Source organism: Lutra lutra, chromosome X (genome assembly GCF_902655055.1).
Source record: "Lutra lutra chromosome X, mLutLut1.2, whole genome shotgun sequence".
Classification (NCBI taxonomy): Eukaryota; Metazoa; Chordata; class Mammalia; order Carnivora; family Mustelidae; genus Lutra; species Lutra lutra.
The window spans coordinates 11,544,510-11,563,372 of NC_062296.1; the positions used below are offsets into that span (position 1 = coordinate 11,544,510).

At 40.4% G+C, this 18,863-nt stretch overlaps 1 protein-coding gene across 1 annotated transcript; it reads right to left on the bottom strand.

Annotated features, from left to right (window-relative positions):
- Positions 1 to 1,911: 1,911 nt before the first annotated feature.
- LDOC1 (LDOC1 regulator of NFKB signaling) lies at positions 1,912 to 4,275 on the bottom strand. The gene has a single exon (XM_047716428.1). The coding sequence runs from the start codon at positions 4,125 to 4,127 to the stop codon at positions 3,684 to 3,686; it is 444 nt and encodes a 147-aa protein (XP_047572384.1). The 5' UTR covers positions 4,128 to 4,275; the 3' UTR covers positions 1,912 to 3,683.
- Between the last annotated feature and the right edge of the window lie 14,588 nt (positions 4,276 to 18,863).

Sequence of the window (18,863 nt, forward strand, 5' to 3'; positions counted from 1 at the left end):
TGATCAGATTCTCATTAAGGGAAGTTAGTGGCTACCAGTACTGTCAAAGGACACGAACTAGTTCATTGTATCTACCTTTAGACCTAAGTGGTCATAAGACTGTAAGCAATATACCTGAACTATCCTTTAAACACAACTTTAACAAAATTCATATTTTAATGCAAATAATAAATTTGCTCCATACAATTTCCTCAACCTAATCACCCATCAAGGACCTTGGGACCTTGAGAATCACCCATTCTCAGGACCTTGAATTGATGCCCATTTATTAGCTTTAATTGCATTAAGAACCTAGAAATTTTCTTAGAATTCCTATTAAAAAGCAAATGTTCCACAGTTTCAAAAAGACATTTCTCTCTATTCTGCTTACTTCCAAACTGCTGAGGTTTTCACCATTGTAATAGCAGAAAATAAGCAAACACAACATACATAATTGTACCTCTACCTTCATATACCATCCTGCAAAACACAGCAACACCTAAGTAAGGGATAGCAGTGTTTACCTATTCAAATGGTTAAGGAACTCCAAAATACATTGGTAGATTTAATATGATTAATTGATTGTGACCTTTAATATTATTTTCATTTTCTTGATAGCATGTCAGTGACCATTTCAAAGCCAGTATGACCAATATGAGAATTCAGGAGTCTGAAGTTCGTATTTGCTATTTCAGCATTTCTACCTTCACAGTTTGCATCCAAGTCGTGCTTTTATCTTTAGACATGCTTATTTACTTCTTCATTCTCTTTTGCTCTGCCTTATGCCACCACCATGAATTTATTTCATCCTGAGTGGTAGAGTCCTTGCCAAACACGGTGCTTTTTTGCAGAATCTGCCCCCAAAGTAGCCAGATTCCCACACTGTCCTCTACAGCTCACAGCATAGCCTGCTCTTCCAGGATACAAGAAGGACATCACCCCTGCCCCGCCATACACATTCACACACTCAGAGCAAACTCATGCACACGCACGCACACACACACACCTGCGCATGTGCACCCAGGGTTTGTACGTTTCAGATCTCAGAAATTCCTTGATGGTCCTTAGATGCTGTCTTAGCACGGCAGCCTCACTGTACAGAAATCTCTGCCTTCCCCACAGAGCATGTGCTCACTTGGTTTGGTGGCAAGGAATAAATCCCGTCTACTCATCTTCAACTTCCCCCCACCCCCAGAAAGTTCACTCCCCGATCTAATCACAGTCCAGATTCTCTTTCCAGACCTTACCAGGAGCTAGATACCAACCTAGTTCTGGCTCAAGGCACCATAAAAGCTACAAACCGGAATCACTGTGAGGGCAACCACCTTTCATTCACCACTCTTATACCTGGGCCACCTCTCAGTATACCTGGACCACTGATCATTCTGAATGACTGATTTTTGGTCTTCCTGGACCCTTTACCTAGCTTTCAGCTCTTGCCTAGCACTTTCCCACATTTACCCCATTTGGGCCTCAACCTCCTTTGCTAAACCATATCCACCCATCGTTTCCCTCCAGAAACAACTTTCTTAGGCCAGAGAAATCACTCCTGCCCTAAACTTTTTCCTGTTGACCAAGTAAACTTTCTACCTGACTTTATGTCAGAACCCAATGAGTAAACTATGTCTCAGCGTGCTTTCATTCCCTCTCCCTGAGCCTGTTCCGTTCCCGCTCACCCCTGACATTTTCCTACTAAAGCCAAACTCACAGCAAGACACCTGTTTTCCAAGTTAGACTTCCAATCCCAAGTCTGGAGTAACAGCCCATATTTACTGGATGTTCACCATGTAGTAGGGACAACTGTAAAGACCTCATGGGCGTAATCTCAATGAATCCAAGCCTGTGAGGTGACCAGGATGATGACCAGAATCTCATTTAATCCACACTGTGAGGTTTACTATTAAAAATAAAAGAATAACCAGCCTCAAAAGGTCTTATGTAATAGGGAAGTTTATTACCTAAATTAGAGATCTTAAGGTAGGGCTGACTCCAGTTATGGTATAATGAGTACATTTGGGCAGATATAGATGAGAACTGTAAACCCCTCAAATCCTCCTAAATGTTCCTGGTTGGCAGAGGCAGCTCCCACAAACCCCACAACCAAACTTCCCTAATTTAACATTTCAAAGAGTTCTTCTCAGCACCCACCCCATTCCCTCAATGCCCCTGAGCTGTCCAGGCCTATAAAGAGGTCTCAGCACAGCCCCCTTAACAGGACAAGGTCTAGTTCAGGAGATAGCCAGGCATCTTGCCAATTTGCATAGGCAGGAATCCGGGACATATGTATGGCTGGGGACTCTAAGAGTGTTCACCTGGGGTGATGAAATGTTAAGATCACTATTTCCTATGGGTACACTCACCCAGGACCCAGGATTTAATGTTAGCTCAAGCACCTGAAAGGTGCTACGTTGTTAACTTAAGTCTTAACTCAATAGCAGTCCTCAGATGGTAAGAATTAAGGGGCAGAATTTCCCTAGCAGTGTTGAGGAAGTAACCCAAAGGCTCAGGAAAATGGGAATATTGTATGTGTCTCATGCTTGTTGTCCCAGTCTAATTATTAATAGTGTCCCCTTTCACGTCTAGTGTCCCACTTTGGGATGGTGTGCCACCTGCTCAACCACCCCTTACGCATGCCACCCTGGAGGCCCCAGAGGACACTCAATCCTCTCGCCAGGGCTTTAAGAAATGCCTTGGTGAGGAGAGTACCAGAATCTCTATCAAATCCTGTGATAGCTGTCCTCTGTCGCCTAGAGATGACAGTGGCGAATACTGGGATTGAACTAGGTTCCCTGATCTCAGGGGAAATAATGAGAGTCAGAGAGAGATTGGTAGAGGCCAATGATAGCACTTAACCATTAAAAGACACTCCTTTCTTCTTCTTCTTTTTTTTTTTTGTAGTGCTTGATATTTATTGAAAAGAACGTAAATGCTTTTTCCAGATGGTACTGAGGAGCTGGGCTGAGTACCTGTTTTTGTTTGTTTTGTTTTTAGTACGTTTGTCCAAATGCACACATCTGTTGGGACTGCTGCAGTTTTGAAAGTAAAAGGAGAGCTGTGCAAAACTGGTGCAGAGGAGAAAAGAAATGTCAACAATTTGGCTGCTGGGCACACTAGGCCCCTGCAGCAATTTGGTGGGGAAGGGGAGGACTCTGGGAGAAGGTCGGGAACTAACCAGGTTGAAAGACTGGCCCCTTGGGGGTTGGTGAGCTGTCCAAATTAACGTCCGAGGAGGAGATGCAGCCAACTCAGGCATCTTCTAGGCTGGTCCTTATTTTCAAAGGCTGCGGTCTGTCGCTGGAATGTGGTGGATGGTGGTGAAGTGGCGTAGGTCTCTGGGCAGACGGTGGCCTTGCAGTCGGCAGGGCAGAGCTGTGCGTAGTCTAACCAGTTTGTAACAGGGGCCTGCCCTATAGCTGGGGCTCAGGACACAGTCCAAATTAGCAGGGGAGGGTGCTGGGGCTGGCCAGAGTGGGTGGCAGCGCGCTTCAGAGCGAGGCCCCAGCAGCAGGTAACTGGAGCACTGTTCCTGGAACAAAGGCAAGCACTACGGGGGGATGATAGAGAACCGGAGGGTTAAGGGTAGGGAAGGGGATCCGGGGACGAAAGGGAGCTTGGCGGCTCCGAGCCGGGCCGGGCAGGGGAGGGGGGGGAGAGGATGGCTGCGTGCAGGGCCCTCCCCCTCCCGGGCCCGAGGGTCTCCCGGCCTAGTAATCATCTTCTTCTTCGTCGTCGTCGTCATCTTCTTCGTCGTCATCCCAGCCAAAACACTGTTTCATCTCATCCAGGAAGGCCCGGTAATCACCTAGGATGGGGCTATCCATCTCAATGTAGGGCACCACCCACTCCTCGGCTTCCCCGGTAAGCAGGCTGATTAGGAATGCCACCTTCATGGCGTCGTTGCAGAATCGGTTCTCGTTGACCAGCATGTAAGACGCCGTCTGCACGATAAACTCAGGGAGCCGGGAGCTCTCGCCGCTAAACGTTTCGGGAAAGGGCACCGGGCAGCTCGGCGGACGTACCTGGCGCAGCAGGGTGGCCCTCTCGCACACCAGCAGCCGTAGCTGTTCCATGAGCTGGCTGTTCTCGATGCTCAGGGCGCGGTGCCGCATCAGGAGCGCGTGCAGGAGCAGCACCAGCTCGTCCACCATGGCTAACGACTTGGAAGTGCTGGGTTCGGCTCGGTTCAGCTAAGGTGCGCACGGAGGCCTCGCAGGAAGTGCGTGTCCGCGGAGGCTCACGGTGGCCAGGGGCGGAGGGCGGTGCGCGTAGGGGTCCGGCGGCTGCGCAAGCTCCGCCCACACAGCCACTTGGGCGGCCGGCGCGCCGGCGCGGCCCGGGTCGGGGGGCGTGGCCAGGGAGGCGACCGGCGCCGCGTGGGGGCGTGGCCGGCGGGGGGGCGCCCGGGGCGCGGAGACTTGGTCGGGGGGAAAGGGGCGGGTAGGGTCTCGGCCTGGCGGGCGGGTGGTTCTCGAGACCGGAGCGTGTAAAGGCAGGGCACCCCGGTTGACCCCGGATGTGGGCCCGGCTTAGCCAGGAACGAGTGAGTGCTAAAGCCCATGTTTCAGGGCCAGCCTGCTCAAGTTTAAAGGATCACCCTTCGACTCAGCCGATTCGCACAATTCAGTGTTCTTTGGTGGGTTGGTGGCTACTAGATTCCACTTGCGTGATTTTTTTTTAACACTTTTCCTTGCTTATTTAAATTTCACTCACCCAGAGAACTAGTAGCTCTGCTGGCTGCGCCACGGGAGTCACAACCTTTCCAGAGTTATGAAAGAGCCTTAGGGCTCCTCTTACAAAACTATTTCAACGGGGGTTTTTTCTTTAGTTGGGAAATAATACTGTGTGCCTACCTCCTTTTTAAAAAAGTATTTTTCTAAACAGTGAAGTGTAAAAAGTTCTGCAGAATCAACATTGGAGAACCATTTGCAGTCTCTTGCCTATCTTTAGCCCTCTAGTTCATGTCCTAGTATTAGTGTCCCTTGGCCAGCATTCATACATTATTCGTTGCTTAACAATGAAGATTTGTGTTTTTAAATGGTTTTGGTTTTCTACTTTGAAATTTATTTTTCAAATAGTTGCTGGCAGCTAAGTTGGGTCCAGGACCTTAGAGCTGACATTATGTTGGCTCTGCTTTTAAAATACATCCCTAGTTCAATCATTTGTCACTTCTACCACCACCCTGCCCCAGCCTTTCTTCCTCACCCAGACTGCTGCAAACCGCTTAGATTTCACTCTTCTCTTCCTACAGTATGCACAGGAGTTTTGCTTTCCTGCGCTGCTCTTCAGTTACCCGTGCCAGTAGTGGTTTGGTTTGGAATCAGTTGACCCTCCTTCTGACCTACCCTCAGAAGGTCAACGGGAGCCTGATGCTGCGTCACAATGCCTATGTCATTCACCTCACTGCGTCTCATCGCTAAGCGTTTTTATCATGTCACATCATCACAAGAAGGGTGAGTGCAGTACCATAAGATATTTTAGGAGATATTTTGAAACTTGCAAAGCATATAAACATCCTATTTTATTATATTAGTTGTTAATGTCTTACTGTGCCTAATTTATCTACACTTTATCATAGGTATATATGTATAGGAAAAAATATAGTCTATGTAGGATTAAATACTATCCTCAGTTTCAAGCTTCTACTGGGGATCTTGGAACGGATCCCACGTGGATATGGCCAGGGAAGGAAGGGGTTGGCAGTGTCTTGGGGCAGTGGCTCGTATTTCTCGGTGCCCACAGAGTAGGCACAGGAATCCTTTAGAACAAAAGTGAGAACTTTTTACTCCCCTGCTCAAAATCTTCCCAACAGTTTTTCCCTCTCACTTGAAATAAAAAACAAAGTCTTGGTCATGCCTCATCTCCTGTGCCTATTCCCATGATTACATTATCCTTCTTGCTTATTCTCACCACACATCTGGCCTCAGTATCTTTGCATTTTCTATCTTTTCTGCCTTATGAGGCTCTCTCCCCAGTTAGCTGCCCTGACTCCTTCTCCCACTGTTTTCAGAAAAGACTTTCCTGACCACCTCGTCTATCAGAGGTGGTCTACTGTCTATCAGTAATCTCTAACCCCTTATTCTTCTTCATTTCCCTACATAGCATTTGTCATACTAGCAGCCCTCATATCCTATAGCACTTTGTTCATCAGTCAAAATGGTGAATGTAATTCCACTTTAGAATGTAAGTCTCTGTGAACAAAGATTTTGCTTTGGTAGCTGCTCTATCCTGCATGCCTGGAAAAGTGTCTGGGCCAGAGTAGAAGATCCAGAAATGTTTGGTGGGTGAAAAAATCTCAGGGTACAGATGTTGAGATGTTGAGATAAAAAATGGAAGTGGTGGCTGCACAAAGTGTTCAAAATACTCTTCAAATTGTCCAAAATTATCTATTTCTGATCATGAAATAGTGAAATGATGACTGACATAGTAAAAATGGCAAAATAATTTTTAAAACACCCCAATTAGTATTTTTACAATAGAATTGAGTGGGCATCCATGGACTTGAGAGGCTGAGAGGAGAGGAAACAGGCCAAGGTCCAAGTGGGAAGAGATCACTCTACTGAGAGCATGTAGGATGGACTATGAACCTTGGACTCTCCTGTGACATGAGCTCCCGCACTAGATGAGAAGCCCCTGGGGGCCAAGCAGAGACCTTCTCTCAGTCATTTGTTCATCTTCAGCATCTCAAAGTATTTACTGGGCACCCCGTAAGTGTTCAGTGGATTGACTGAAGGGACAGGAAATGTCAGAGGCAGGTTTCTGGCCATTCTGCCCATTCACAGCACCGGATGGATGGTGGACCTGCTGGGCAGTAGTGAATGTCCAGCTCCACTTTCCATGTGCAGACCCTAATACAAGAAGAGATACTCAGGGTTCTAGTCCCAGTAGCAAACGTTCTGTGGCAGGCACCAGATCTGGTGATTGAAATGAGCTGCCTACGTGGCCCTTGAACAAGGACCATACACAAGGACAGGCACCCTAGAAGCCCGAGACCCAAGAGAGCAATACATTGGTGGCACAGTACCACAGTCTCAGCTTCTCTGAATGTGTTGCACATGACCTTCCATGGAACAATTGTTATACACTGGACTTCTGTGAATGTGGCAGGTCTGCTGGGGATCCAGAGCTAATTAAGCTCGTGCTGCCCTAGTCCTCTTCCTTATAACCCTGTGACAGGGGGAATCTGGAAGGGAAACAGGAGGCAACCACAGGTATCACCTCTGAGGGGGCTCTGAGTTCCTAGAAAACAAGAAATACCCTGGCCAGAACTGATCACAGAGCTGAGCAGTGACTTTGGGAAATGCTTCCCAACTTGGAGGGAGGGAGGAGATACAGGCAGTTCATCAGTGACCCAAGGGGAAGCAGCTGGGAAGAGGTGAGTAGTATCAGTAGCTAAAAAATGTATAGACGCCTAATGTTCATGTTAACCAGCTTCCTGCTACCCCTGATGCTTTCCCATCAATGCTAAGGCCTGCTAGCCCTTCTTCTCCGTTCACCTTGCTTTGGGCTACACGTCACTGTCCTTCCTCTCTCCTCTCAAGTGAACCTTGAATGTTCCTTTTCAACTGAGTGAAGATGCTGGGGGCAGAGGCAAAGTACACTGTGTTATCTTATCTCAGGCTCAGGAACTTAATCAGGACAGCTCTAGCTCAGAATGTCCTGTAGTGTTTCAGACCCCAGTATTTAGCAGAACCATTGGCCCAAGGCCAAGGGAGTAATCTCCAGTGCTTATCTCTTAAGCCTTAAACCCCAGGCCTTAAACCCCACCCCCATATAAACTAGCAGCCAGACTTGTAACATTCCCTCGAAACAAGCGTGAAAGTGTCCCTTACTTCTTCAGCTGTAGAGAGGTGTGTGCAGATTGGTTAAACCAGCCTGGCACTTGAATGTTCAGCAAGGTGCAGAAAGCCGATTTGGAGGAGATATTTGTGAGTCATATAGGTGCCACTAAGATCCAGGCTTCTGCCCATAGACCTCTCCCCCTCCTTCTTAATGAGGCACCCCTTGGACTGCTTCTTACAGTAACCACATCAAGAGGGCTGTGGAGACCTCTTGGCCTAGAGAGAGGAATGAAAGGTGTAGCTTCACCCTCTCTAGCTTACCAAATGTCCTAAAACATTTTTACATGTTTATTTAAGTACTAAATTAATATATTCTTATGGTTAACAAATCCATACTGGTGTGTTAAAAAGGAAACATTCCTGGTATCTCTCCTTCTCCCTACAAAATCCCACTTGAAAACCCAAAATTCAGTTTGTCTCCTTCCAGATAGATACATGGGGTTCACAGAATCCAAAGACACATTGTTCTACTAACAGATATGTTGAACGAGTCATGTTGAGAGATCAAGATATATGTCAGGAGACATAGATAGAATACACAGATCTCTCTTCTTCATGATTGTATAATACTCCACCTGAATTTCTCAGGTACACACTCCTGTCTGAAAACTAGAAAGACCCAACTTTGTTCAGATTCTCAGATGATGCAGGAGAAGGATAGTGCCAAATACACCCATCGTCCCAAAGATACAGAACTAGAAAATCAGATTTCTATAACTGAGTGATTTCTATAAATTAATGTCTTATTCCTGAATAATTTGTATTATTCATGTATATTTCCATTATGCTATAATCTAGACTTTATTTCCTTCAGTATATTGCACTAGATTTTTATTCCCATTTTTTTCCTCTATCCTAATTACATTAATATAATTAGTCACCTCGAACATACAAGAACTTATACACTTGGTTTGTTTCTGGCATTTTCATATAGTTTAGAAAGTATCTGGCATCATGATGAATCTAAGGAGACGGCATGTGACACACATGTCACGTGAGCTGTCATATCCAAGTGGACACATGCATATTGCTGCCCTCTACTACCAGCGATGCTATTTGTAATGAGAACTGGCAGGGTCACAGTGTGGCAAAAATAAAATCAAAACTGTCCATGTGTTCTCTAAGGGATATATATGCTATGTAAAAGAGGGAAGCACATTTCAGGGCAGCATTAGGGAAAGAAAAGAATTTTTGAAATTTGGGTTCATATTGTCATGGTCTTGTTTACTATGTTGGTCTTGCTTTCTCTCAGTTCAAAATATGTTACTCTCCTAATGATGAGACATGATTTTTAGGGAAGAAATTGTCCATTGCAACATCCTGAGGGCTACCTTGTAACATTTTCTGTTTTCTCTCTCAATTGTGGGAGAATTCCTGCTGTATCTGGGATTGGATATTTCATGCTTTCCCAGAGTAAAGAGGCAATTGTACTTCCAGAAAACTTCCTTCATCAATGTGCCATCATGGTGATCCTCCCGGGAGAGGCCAACAGTCCTAGGGTTACCTGAGAGAAGGAAACAGTGCTTCTCTCAGCCCTAGGAGTATCTCTGGTTGGCCCTCAGCTGAGTTCCAGCACCTTCTCCTGTTAGGTTCCCTAAGCTTTCCTGCTAGCCTCCTTCAGCACCTTTGGCTCCTCCTGTCTACTCAGTGCCTAATTCTCTCAATATGGGAAATGGGCTCTTTGAGTAAAAACCCTCCCTAGGTAAGAGGAGGTATGTATCTTTCTCAAATCTCAGACTGGTTCCGACAAGGACCCCAGTGTTTGTGCAAAATGGGGATGGACTCACAGAAGTTCAGAGTTGGAGGGGACAGTGCTAGTTGCTCGTTCTAAGGGCTATTTTGTTGTTAAATGAGAGACAGACCTACAGAGTGGCCTGCTAATGAAAACCAGTCATAGATGAGGAAATGAAGTTCCAGAGGAGATGAGTAACTTGCATAAGGCGAACATAACATGAGTAGGAGGGGTAAGGCAGAGTGAGAAGGAGAGAGAGAATCTTAAGAAGACTTCATGCCCAATGTGGAGCCCAACGCAGGGCTCCGTTTCATGACCCTGAGATCATGATCTGAGCCAAAATCAAGAGTTGCATGCTTAACCGACTGAGCCACCCAGGCATCCCCGTAAGACATGAACTTTAAAGGCAGCATGGACATTGAGGTACATATGGCCCTTATTTTCATAACATCTGTATCTTTGGAGTAAATACCCAGTAGCAATTGCAGGGTCATAGAGTAGCTCTAGTTTTAAATTTTTGAGGAATCTCCACACTGTTTTTCCAAAGTGGCTGCACCAACTTGCATTCCCACCAACAGTGTAAGAGGGTAAAAAAAAATAAAATAAATAAAGGCAACATGGAATTGTAAAAAGAAAGTTAGACCAGGGATGAGAATAGCTGGTCCAGGTTTTATATCTGACATGTTCTTTCTTAGATAAGCCATTGAGCATCTCTGAAACCCAATTTCCTTATTTGTAAAAAGTGAAGAAAAATGCCCTCTCACAAAGTTGGTGTGAGTTTCAAGTGAGAAAATGAATATGAAAGTAAATTTTAAAGTGTAAAATTTTTTTACACATTAATTCTTTTTAAATTAAATTTTATTTAAATTCAAATAATTAATATATAGTATATTATTACTTTCAGAGATGGAGTTCAGTGGTTCATAAGTTGTATATAACACCCAGTGCTTATTACATCATGTGCCTTCCTTAATGCCCATCACCCCATCCCCTCACCATTCTCCCCTCCAGCCATGCTCAGTTTGTTTCCTAGTGTTAAGAGTCTCTTATGGTTTGTCTTTCTCTCTGATTTTATCTTATTTTTCCCTCCCGTCCCCTGTGATCCTGTTTTGTTTCTTAAATTCCATATATGAGTGAAATCATATCATGGTTTTTGTCTGACTGACTTATTTCACTCAGCATAATACCTTCTAGTTCCGTCCACCTCATTGCAAATGGTAAGGTTTCATTCTTTTTGATGGTTGAGTAATATTCCTCTGTCTCTGTGTGTGTGTGTGCGCGCGCGCATGCACGCGCACACACGCGCCACATCTTTATTCATTCATCTGTTGATGGACCTCTGAGTTATTTCCATAGTTTGGCTATTGTGGACATTGCTGCTATAAACCTTGGGGTGCAGGTGCCACTTGGAATCACTATGTTTGTATCCTTCAGGTAAATACTTAGTAGTGCAATTGCTGGGTCATAGAGTAGCTCTATTTTTAACTTTGAGGAACCTCCATACTATTTCCAGAGGGGCTCTACCGGCTTGCATTCTCACCAACATTTATTGTTTCCTGAGTTGTTAATTTTAGCCATTCTGACTGGTGTGAGGTGGTATCTTACTGTGGTTTTGATTTGTATTTCCCCGAGGCTGAGTGATGTTGAGCATTTTTTCATGTGTCTGTTAGTCCTTTGTATGTCTTCTTTGGAGAAATGTCTATTCATGTCTCCTGCCCATTTCTTGACCGTTTGTTGTTTGGGTGTTGAGTTGGGTAAGTTCTTTATAGATCTTGGTGACACATTAATTCTTAATTTCCATTCTTTTAAAACTTGTTTTGAAATAATTTCAAATGTGTAAAAGACTTGTAGGGTTTTTGTGAATTCCTACATATGCTTCCCTCAGGTGAACCAGTTATTAACATTTTACCCCATTTGGTTTATCTTTCTCTCATAGTTTGTGTGTGTGTGTGTGTGTGTGTGAGAGAGAGAGAGAGAGAGAGAGAGATCTTTTTTCCTAAACCATTTGAGACTTGCAAACATGAAGACTCATTTCCACTTATTATTACAGCATGCATTTGCTATAAACAAGTATACTGTCCTACAAAACCATAGCCTAACTATCAAAATCAAGATTAACACTGACATGATGGTACTTTTAAATGTACTGGCTCCATTAAGATTTTCTCTAGCTATTACCAACAGGAAATTTTTAGGTGGCATATCCAATCCTGGATTGTGTGCTTCATTTAGTTGCCATGTCTTTTCAGTTTTCTTAAGTCTGGAACAGTTTTTCAGTCTTTCTTTGGCATGACCTTGGTAGTTTTGAAAAGTGCAGGTTTTTTAGTAACTTTACAAAGTGTCCCTCAATTGCTAGTATTTCTCCATTATTATATTTATTTTATGCATTTTTGGCAGGAATACCACAGAATTGTCACTGTTTTTCTCAGTGCATCATATCAGAAAGCACACAATGTCCCTTTGTTCCATCTCTGGTGGTAGTAATTTTATCAGTTGGTTAAGAGAGTTTTCTGCCAGGTTTTCCCCTCCAAAGTTAAGATAATTACTTTGTGATTATTAAGAAATATTTAATATTAGTTTACATTCTACCCTAAAAGAGAGCTTTTTCATCTTTTATTCATCTTTATTTTTATCAGTATGAGCCCTTGAATTCTTATTTTATACAGCAGATTATAATCCATTACTGTCTTTATTCATGCTGATGTTCAAATTTCCCACATTTGAAGTGGGAACCCTTTTAAGCTGGCTTCTCTGTCCTTTTAAAACATGCTTACTTTATTCTTTAAGCACTTTCTTTCTGAGACACTAAGATATTCCTGGCTCATCTTGTCCTTTTCCTGTCCCACCTCTGTAATCAGCCATTTCTCAAGGAACCCTCATTACATTTAGTGTAAAATGTTTTTCAGGAATAAAGATATTAGGGTTAGGAATGCAAATTGCTATTATAGATTTTTCACTTCTAGAACAACTATAAAGCCATATGGGAAGGAAAGATGAGCTTCAAATGTTACCTCATTTTGTATATAACCATTAACTTGAGATAGACAAATAAAAGCTAAAACTATGAATGAAGCTTCTATCCATAAAAGAAAAACTTATAAATTAGATTCATAAAGATGAAAAATATATTGTTCATTAAGAGATGCTAAGAAAATGAATAATGCATTAGAACTTAAGAGAGTTTCAATTTAAAATTGACTGCTCTGTTCATCAGTTGTATATGAACATCATGGTAACCACAAACCAAAAGCCTATAACAGATACATAAAATGCAAGGAAAAGTGAATCTAAACATAACACTAAGGAAAATCATCAAATCAAAAGGAAAGAGAGCAAGAGAAGAAAGAAACAGAGAAGAACTACAAAAATAACCAGAAAATAATGAACAAAATGACATCTTTTCTGACTACAACAGGATGAAACTAGAAATCAATGACAAGAAAAAAAAAAACTGGAAAAAACATAAACATGTGGAAGCTAAACAACATACTACTGAACAACCAGTGGGTCAATGAAGCAATCAAAGAAGAGACCATAAAATACCTTGAGACAAATGAAAATGGAAGCACAATGTTCCAAAATCAACTGGACACAGCAAAAGCAGTTTTAAGAAGGAAGTTTATAGTGATACAAGCCTACTTCAAGAAACAAGAAAAATCTCACACAATCTAATTTTATACCTAAAGGAACTAAATAAAGAGCAAACAAAACCTAAAGTTAGTAGAAGGAAAGAATAAAGTTTAGAACAGAAACTTTGTTCTAAGTGAAATGGAGACTTTAAATATGGGAAAAAAAAATAATCTGAGAACTGGTTCCTTGAAAAGATAAACAAAATTGATAGAACTCTAGCCCACTCATCAGTAAAAAGGAGAGAGAGACCAAGTAAATAAAATCAGAAATGAAAGAGGAGAAATTGGGGCACCTGGGTGGCTCAGTGGGTTAAAGCTTCTGCCTTCAGCTCGGGTCATGATCCCAGTGTCCTGGGATCGAGCCCCACACTGGGCTCTCTCTGCTTAGCGGGGAGCCTGCTTCCTCCTTTCTCTCTCTCTGCCTGCCTCTGCCTATTTGTGATCTCTGTCTGTCAAATGAATAAATAAAATCTTTAACAAAAAGAAATAGGAGAAATTACAAATGATATCACAGAAATACAAAAGATTGTAAGAAACTACTATGAATAGTTATGTGCCAACAGATTAGACAATCTAGAAGAAATGGATAAATTCCTAGAAACATAAACTACCACAACTGAAACTGGAAGAAAGAGAAAACTCGAATAGACCAATTACCAGCAAATAAATTCAATTAATACTCTAAAACCTTCCAACAAACAAAAGCCCAGGACTTCACAGGTGAATTTTACCAAACATTTAAAGAAGAGTTAATACCTATCCTTTTCAAACTATCCCAAAAACTGAAGAGGAAGAAATTCTTCCAAATTCATTCTATGATGCCCACATTACCTTGATACCCAAACCAAATGGAGACACTACAAAAATTACAAGCCAATTTCCATGAGGAATATGGGCACAGAAATCCATAACAGAATATTAGCAAACTGAATTCAGCAATACATGAAAATGATCATGCACCATAATCAAATGGGATTTATTTCAGGGATGCAGGGGTGGTTCAACATTCACAATCAATGCGACACCCCACATTAACAAGATGAGGGATAAAAATAATATGGTCATCTCAATAGATGCAGAAAAAGCATTTGACAATATTCAACATCCATTTGTGATAAAAATTCTTAACAAAGTGGGTACAGAGGGAACATAGTTCAACATAATTAAGGCTGTATATGACAAAATCACAGCTAACATCATACTCAGTGGTGAAATGCTGAAAGATTTTTTTCTAAGATCAAGAACAAGACAAGGATGCCCACTCCCCACTTTTATTTAACATAGTGCTAGAATCCCTAATGATAGCAATCAGACAAGAATAAGAAATAAATGGCATCCAAATTGGTAAGGAAGAACTAAAACTGTCACTACTTGCAGATGACATAAAAAACTGAAGACTCCACAAAAAAACTATTAGAACTAATAAATGAATTCAGTAAAGGTGCAGGATACAAACGTCTATATAAAAAACTGAAAACTCCACAAAAACTATTAGAACTAATAAATGAATTTAGTAAAGTCGCAGGATACAAAATTAATATTCAGAAATGTGTTGCATTTCTACATACAAATATCAAATAATCAGAAAGTAAAATTAAGAAAATAATCCCATTTACAATTACATCAAAAAATAAAATACCCAGGAATAGATTTAACCAAGGAGTTACAAGACCTGTACTCTGAAAACTATAGGACAGTGATGAAAGAAATTGAAGATGACACAAACAAATGGGAAGATTTACCATGTCCAAGTAAATCTACAGATTCAATGTAGTCCCTATGAAAATACCAATGATATTTTACACAGAATGTGAACAAATAATCCTAAAATTTGTGTGGAACCACAGAAGACTCCAAATAATCAAAGTAACCTTGAAAAAGAATAAAGCTGGAAGTGTCACACTTCTATTTCAAACTATGCTACAAATCTATGGTAATCAAAACAGTATTGGTACTGGCACAAAAATAGACACATAAATTAATGGGACAAAATGGAGAGCCCAGAAATCAACCCATGCTTATATGGTCAATTAATCTACAAGAAAGGAGGCAAAAATATACAATGGGGAAAATACAGTCTTTTCAATAAATTGTGTTGGGAAAACAGGACAGTTACTTGCAAAAGAATGGAACTGGACCACTGTCTTGCACCATATAAAAAATAAATTCAAAATGGATTAAAGACCTAAATTTCAAGTTGAAATCATAAAATTCCTAGAAGAAGCATGGACATTAAACTCTTGGACTTTGGTCTTAGAATATATATATATATATATATTTTTTGGATCTGTCTCCTCAGGCAAAGGCAACAAAAGCAAAAGAAACAAATAAGCTATTTCAAACTAAAAAGCTTTTGTGCAGCAAAGGAAACCGTCAACAAAATAAAAGGCAACCTATTGAATGGGAGAAGTGATATATCTGGTTAATATACAAAATATATGAAGAACTCACACAACTCAACACCAAAAAAAATCCAGTTAAAAATTGGGCAAAGGCCCTACATAGACATTTTTCAAAGAAGATTTACAGATGTCCAACAGACACATGAAAAGATGCTCAACGTCATCAGGGAAATGCAAATCAAAATCACAGTGAGATAGGAAAATATCAATTAACACGAATTAGTAAAAAAACAAACAAAAAACTGTGATGAGATATTGTGTTACACCTGTCAGAATTTCTGTTATCAAGAGGAAAAGAAATAAGTGTTGGTGTGGATGTGAAGAAAGGGAATCTTTGTGTACTTGTAGTGGAAATGTAAATTAGTGCAGTGGAATATAGTATGGAGGTTCCTCAAAAATTAGAAATAGAAATACCTTACAATCCAGCAATTTCACTTCTGGATATTTATCCAAAGAAAATGAAAACACTAATTAAAAAAATATATCTATCCTTTGTTCATTGAAGCATTATTTGTAATATCCAAATTATGAAAGCATCCTACATGTTCATAAATAGATGATTAAATAAAAAGGCAATATCACACATACGCATACACACACAGTGGAATATTACTACTCAGCCATTAAAAAAAATAATGAAATCTTGTCATTTGCAACAACATGGATGAACCTGAAGAAGAATATGCTAAGTGAGATAAGTCAAACAGAGAAAGACAAACACCATATCATTTGGACACTGTATGTGGAATGTGAAAAACAAAAGAAACAAAACAAAATAGAAATAGGTTCATAAAATAGAGGAAAAAACTGATGGTTGCCAGAGAGGAGGAGGATAAAGAGATGGGCAAAGTAGGTGAAAGGAATTAAGAGATGCAAACTTCCATTTATAAAATAATTAATTCATGAGGATATAAAGTATGGCATTGTGAATATAGCCAATAATATCATAATAACTTTGTATGGTGAGAGATGGTAACTAATTATGGTGATTATTTCATAATTTGGGTACATGTTGAGTCACTGTATTGTATACTTGAAACTAACAAAATATTGCATGTCAACTAAACTTCAATAAAAAATGTATATTTTACAAGGCATGCTTTTATTTAAGCCAATATAAATAAATTTCAAATTATCAGATAAAATGAATAGACAAGCCACTGACTAATAGTACTAATAATAGGAACTTGTGACGTGATGGTTGAGGGAAAATATGAAACTATACTTCCAGTAAATTTTCTGTAAACCTCAAGCTGCTCCAAAAATAGAGTTTATTTACTAAAAACAAAAGGCAAACAACTTATTTTTTTTAAATGGGCAAAAGTCTTGAATAAACTATTTTGCAAAAAAAGACATAGGAATGGCTAATAGGTATATGAAAAGGTACTTACTATCATTAGTGTAAGGGAAGTAAAGTAAGATACTATTTTACTTATTAGAATGACTTTTCAAAAACCCTGATAATTCTGAATGATTTTGAGAATGTGAAATGATTACAATTCTTAATACACTGCTGGTTAGAATGTAAAAATGGTACAGACACTCTTGAGAACTGTAGTGTTTGGTAATTCCTTATACAATTAAATGTGTATCTGTTCCTAAAATAAAAATGTATGTTCACAAAAGATTTCTATTAGAATGCTCATAAAGCATTGGAAACAACCCAAATGTCTATCAACAGAAGAATGGATAAAACAAATTGTGGCACATCCCTATATTCAATACCATTCAGCAAAGGACTGACACACACAGCACAAGGATGAATCCCCAAAGCATTATGTTGAGTGAAAGAAGCTAGCTATACTTCTGGGGTTCAATTTATAGCTATACTTCTGTGGTTCAAATTAAATAGAATTCAAAAACAGACACAACTGCTCTGTGGTGGTAGAAATCAGAACAAAGGTTGCTTGGGGCTTGATGTGCAGGGGAGATTGACTGTGAAGATATACAAGGGAAATTTTGAGAGTGATTAAAGGGTTCCAACATTTTAACTGGTTGGTTGTTACATGGTTCTATACAATTGTTACAGCTCATCCAACTGAACACTTGCGATCTTTGCCTCCTAATTTATATAAATATACCTGAATTTAGGAGAAAAAAACTTTGGAGTGTTCAAAGATCTTAAAAGAAAAGGTGACTTAAGAATTCTAAACATAACAAATCTGACATTCACATATAAAGACACAGAGTGATTTTAGCACTTGGAAAAAACTAATGGAACATATTTCCCATGAGTCATTTTTCAAGATACTACTAAAATTAAAAATTTAGCTATATTTCTGTGAGGGTCTATTCAGGTAAACAAAGGACACTCTCTTTTCATACTCTTTGTATATGCACAAATTTGTTACTGAAATGAAAAAAATTCAGTTACTGAATATGACCTTATTTGGAGATAGGGAATTTAGGGAGGAAATTAAGTTAAGACGAACCATGAGAGACTGTGGATGCTGAGAAACAAACTGAAGGTTTTGGAGGGAAGGGGGGTGGGAGGTTGGGTGAGCCTGGTGGTAGGTATTATGGAGGGCACGTATTGCATGGAGCACTGGGTGTGGTGCATAAACAATGAATTCTGAAACACACAAAAGAAATTTAAAATAAATAAATAAATAAATAAATAAATAAATAAATAAGAGCTTATTAGGGTGGGACTTAATCCAATATGACTGGAAAATTTGGTTGCAGACACATACAGAGGGAAGATGATGTGAAGACATGGAGAAGATGGCCATCTATGAGCCATGGAGAAAGGTCTGGAACAGATCATTTTCTCATGGCTCTCAGAAGGAACCAGCCCTGCTAACACCTTGATCATGGACTTCTAGCCTCCAGAACTATGAGAAAATAAATTTCTGTTATTTAAGCTACAAATCTGTGGTACTTTGTTACGGTAGCCCCCCCAAAAACTAATGGACTGTGATTTAGTTAATTAATACCACCACTCAAAAAATGGTTCAAATGTCAGTTACCACAGCATCAATTGAATAATTGCATAAAGTACACATTTTGCTGCTATCTCTTCAGTCCACATATGACTATGTAAATAATAAGTACACATCATGATGAATGACCAGTCATATTACTTCTTACACAGTCTGTCAGCAACTGGTCACTATAGGCTTGACACTCAGTTCAGACCCAGACAGCAAAGCCTACTAATTGTGTTACATACTTTCCTCCCATTGATGAAACTATGTGACATTTTACAAAAACGGATAATAAGAGATGGAACTGACCAACAAATGAAAGTATATCAAAGAAACAAACAAATAACCCCTAGCAT

Coding starts and splice junctions, on each gene's coding strand:
- LDOC1 (XM_047716428.1), bottom strand. CDS start 4,127: ATGGTGGACGAGCTGGTGCTGCTCCTGCACGCGCTCCTGATGCGGCAC.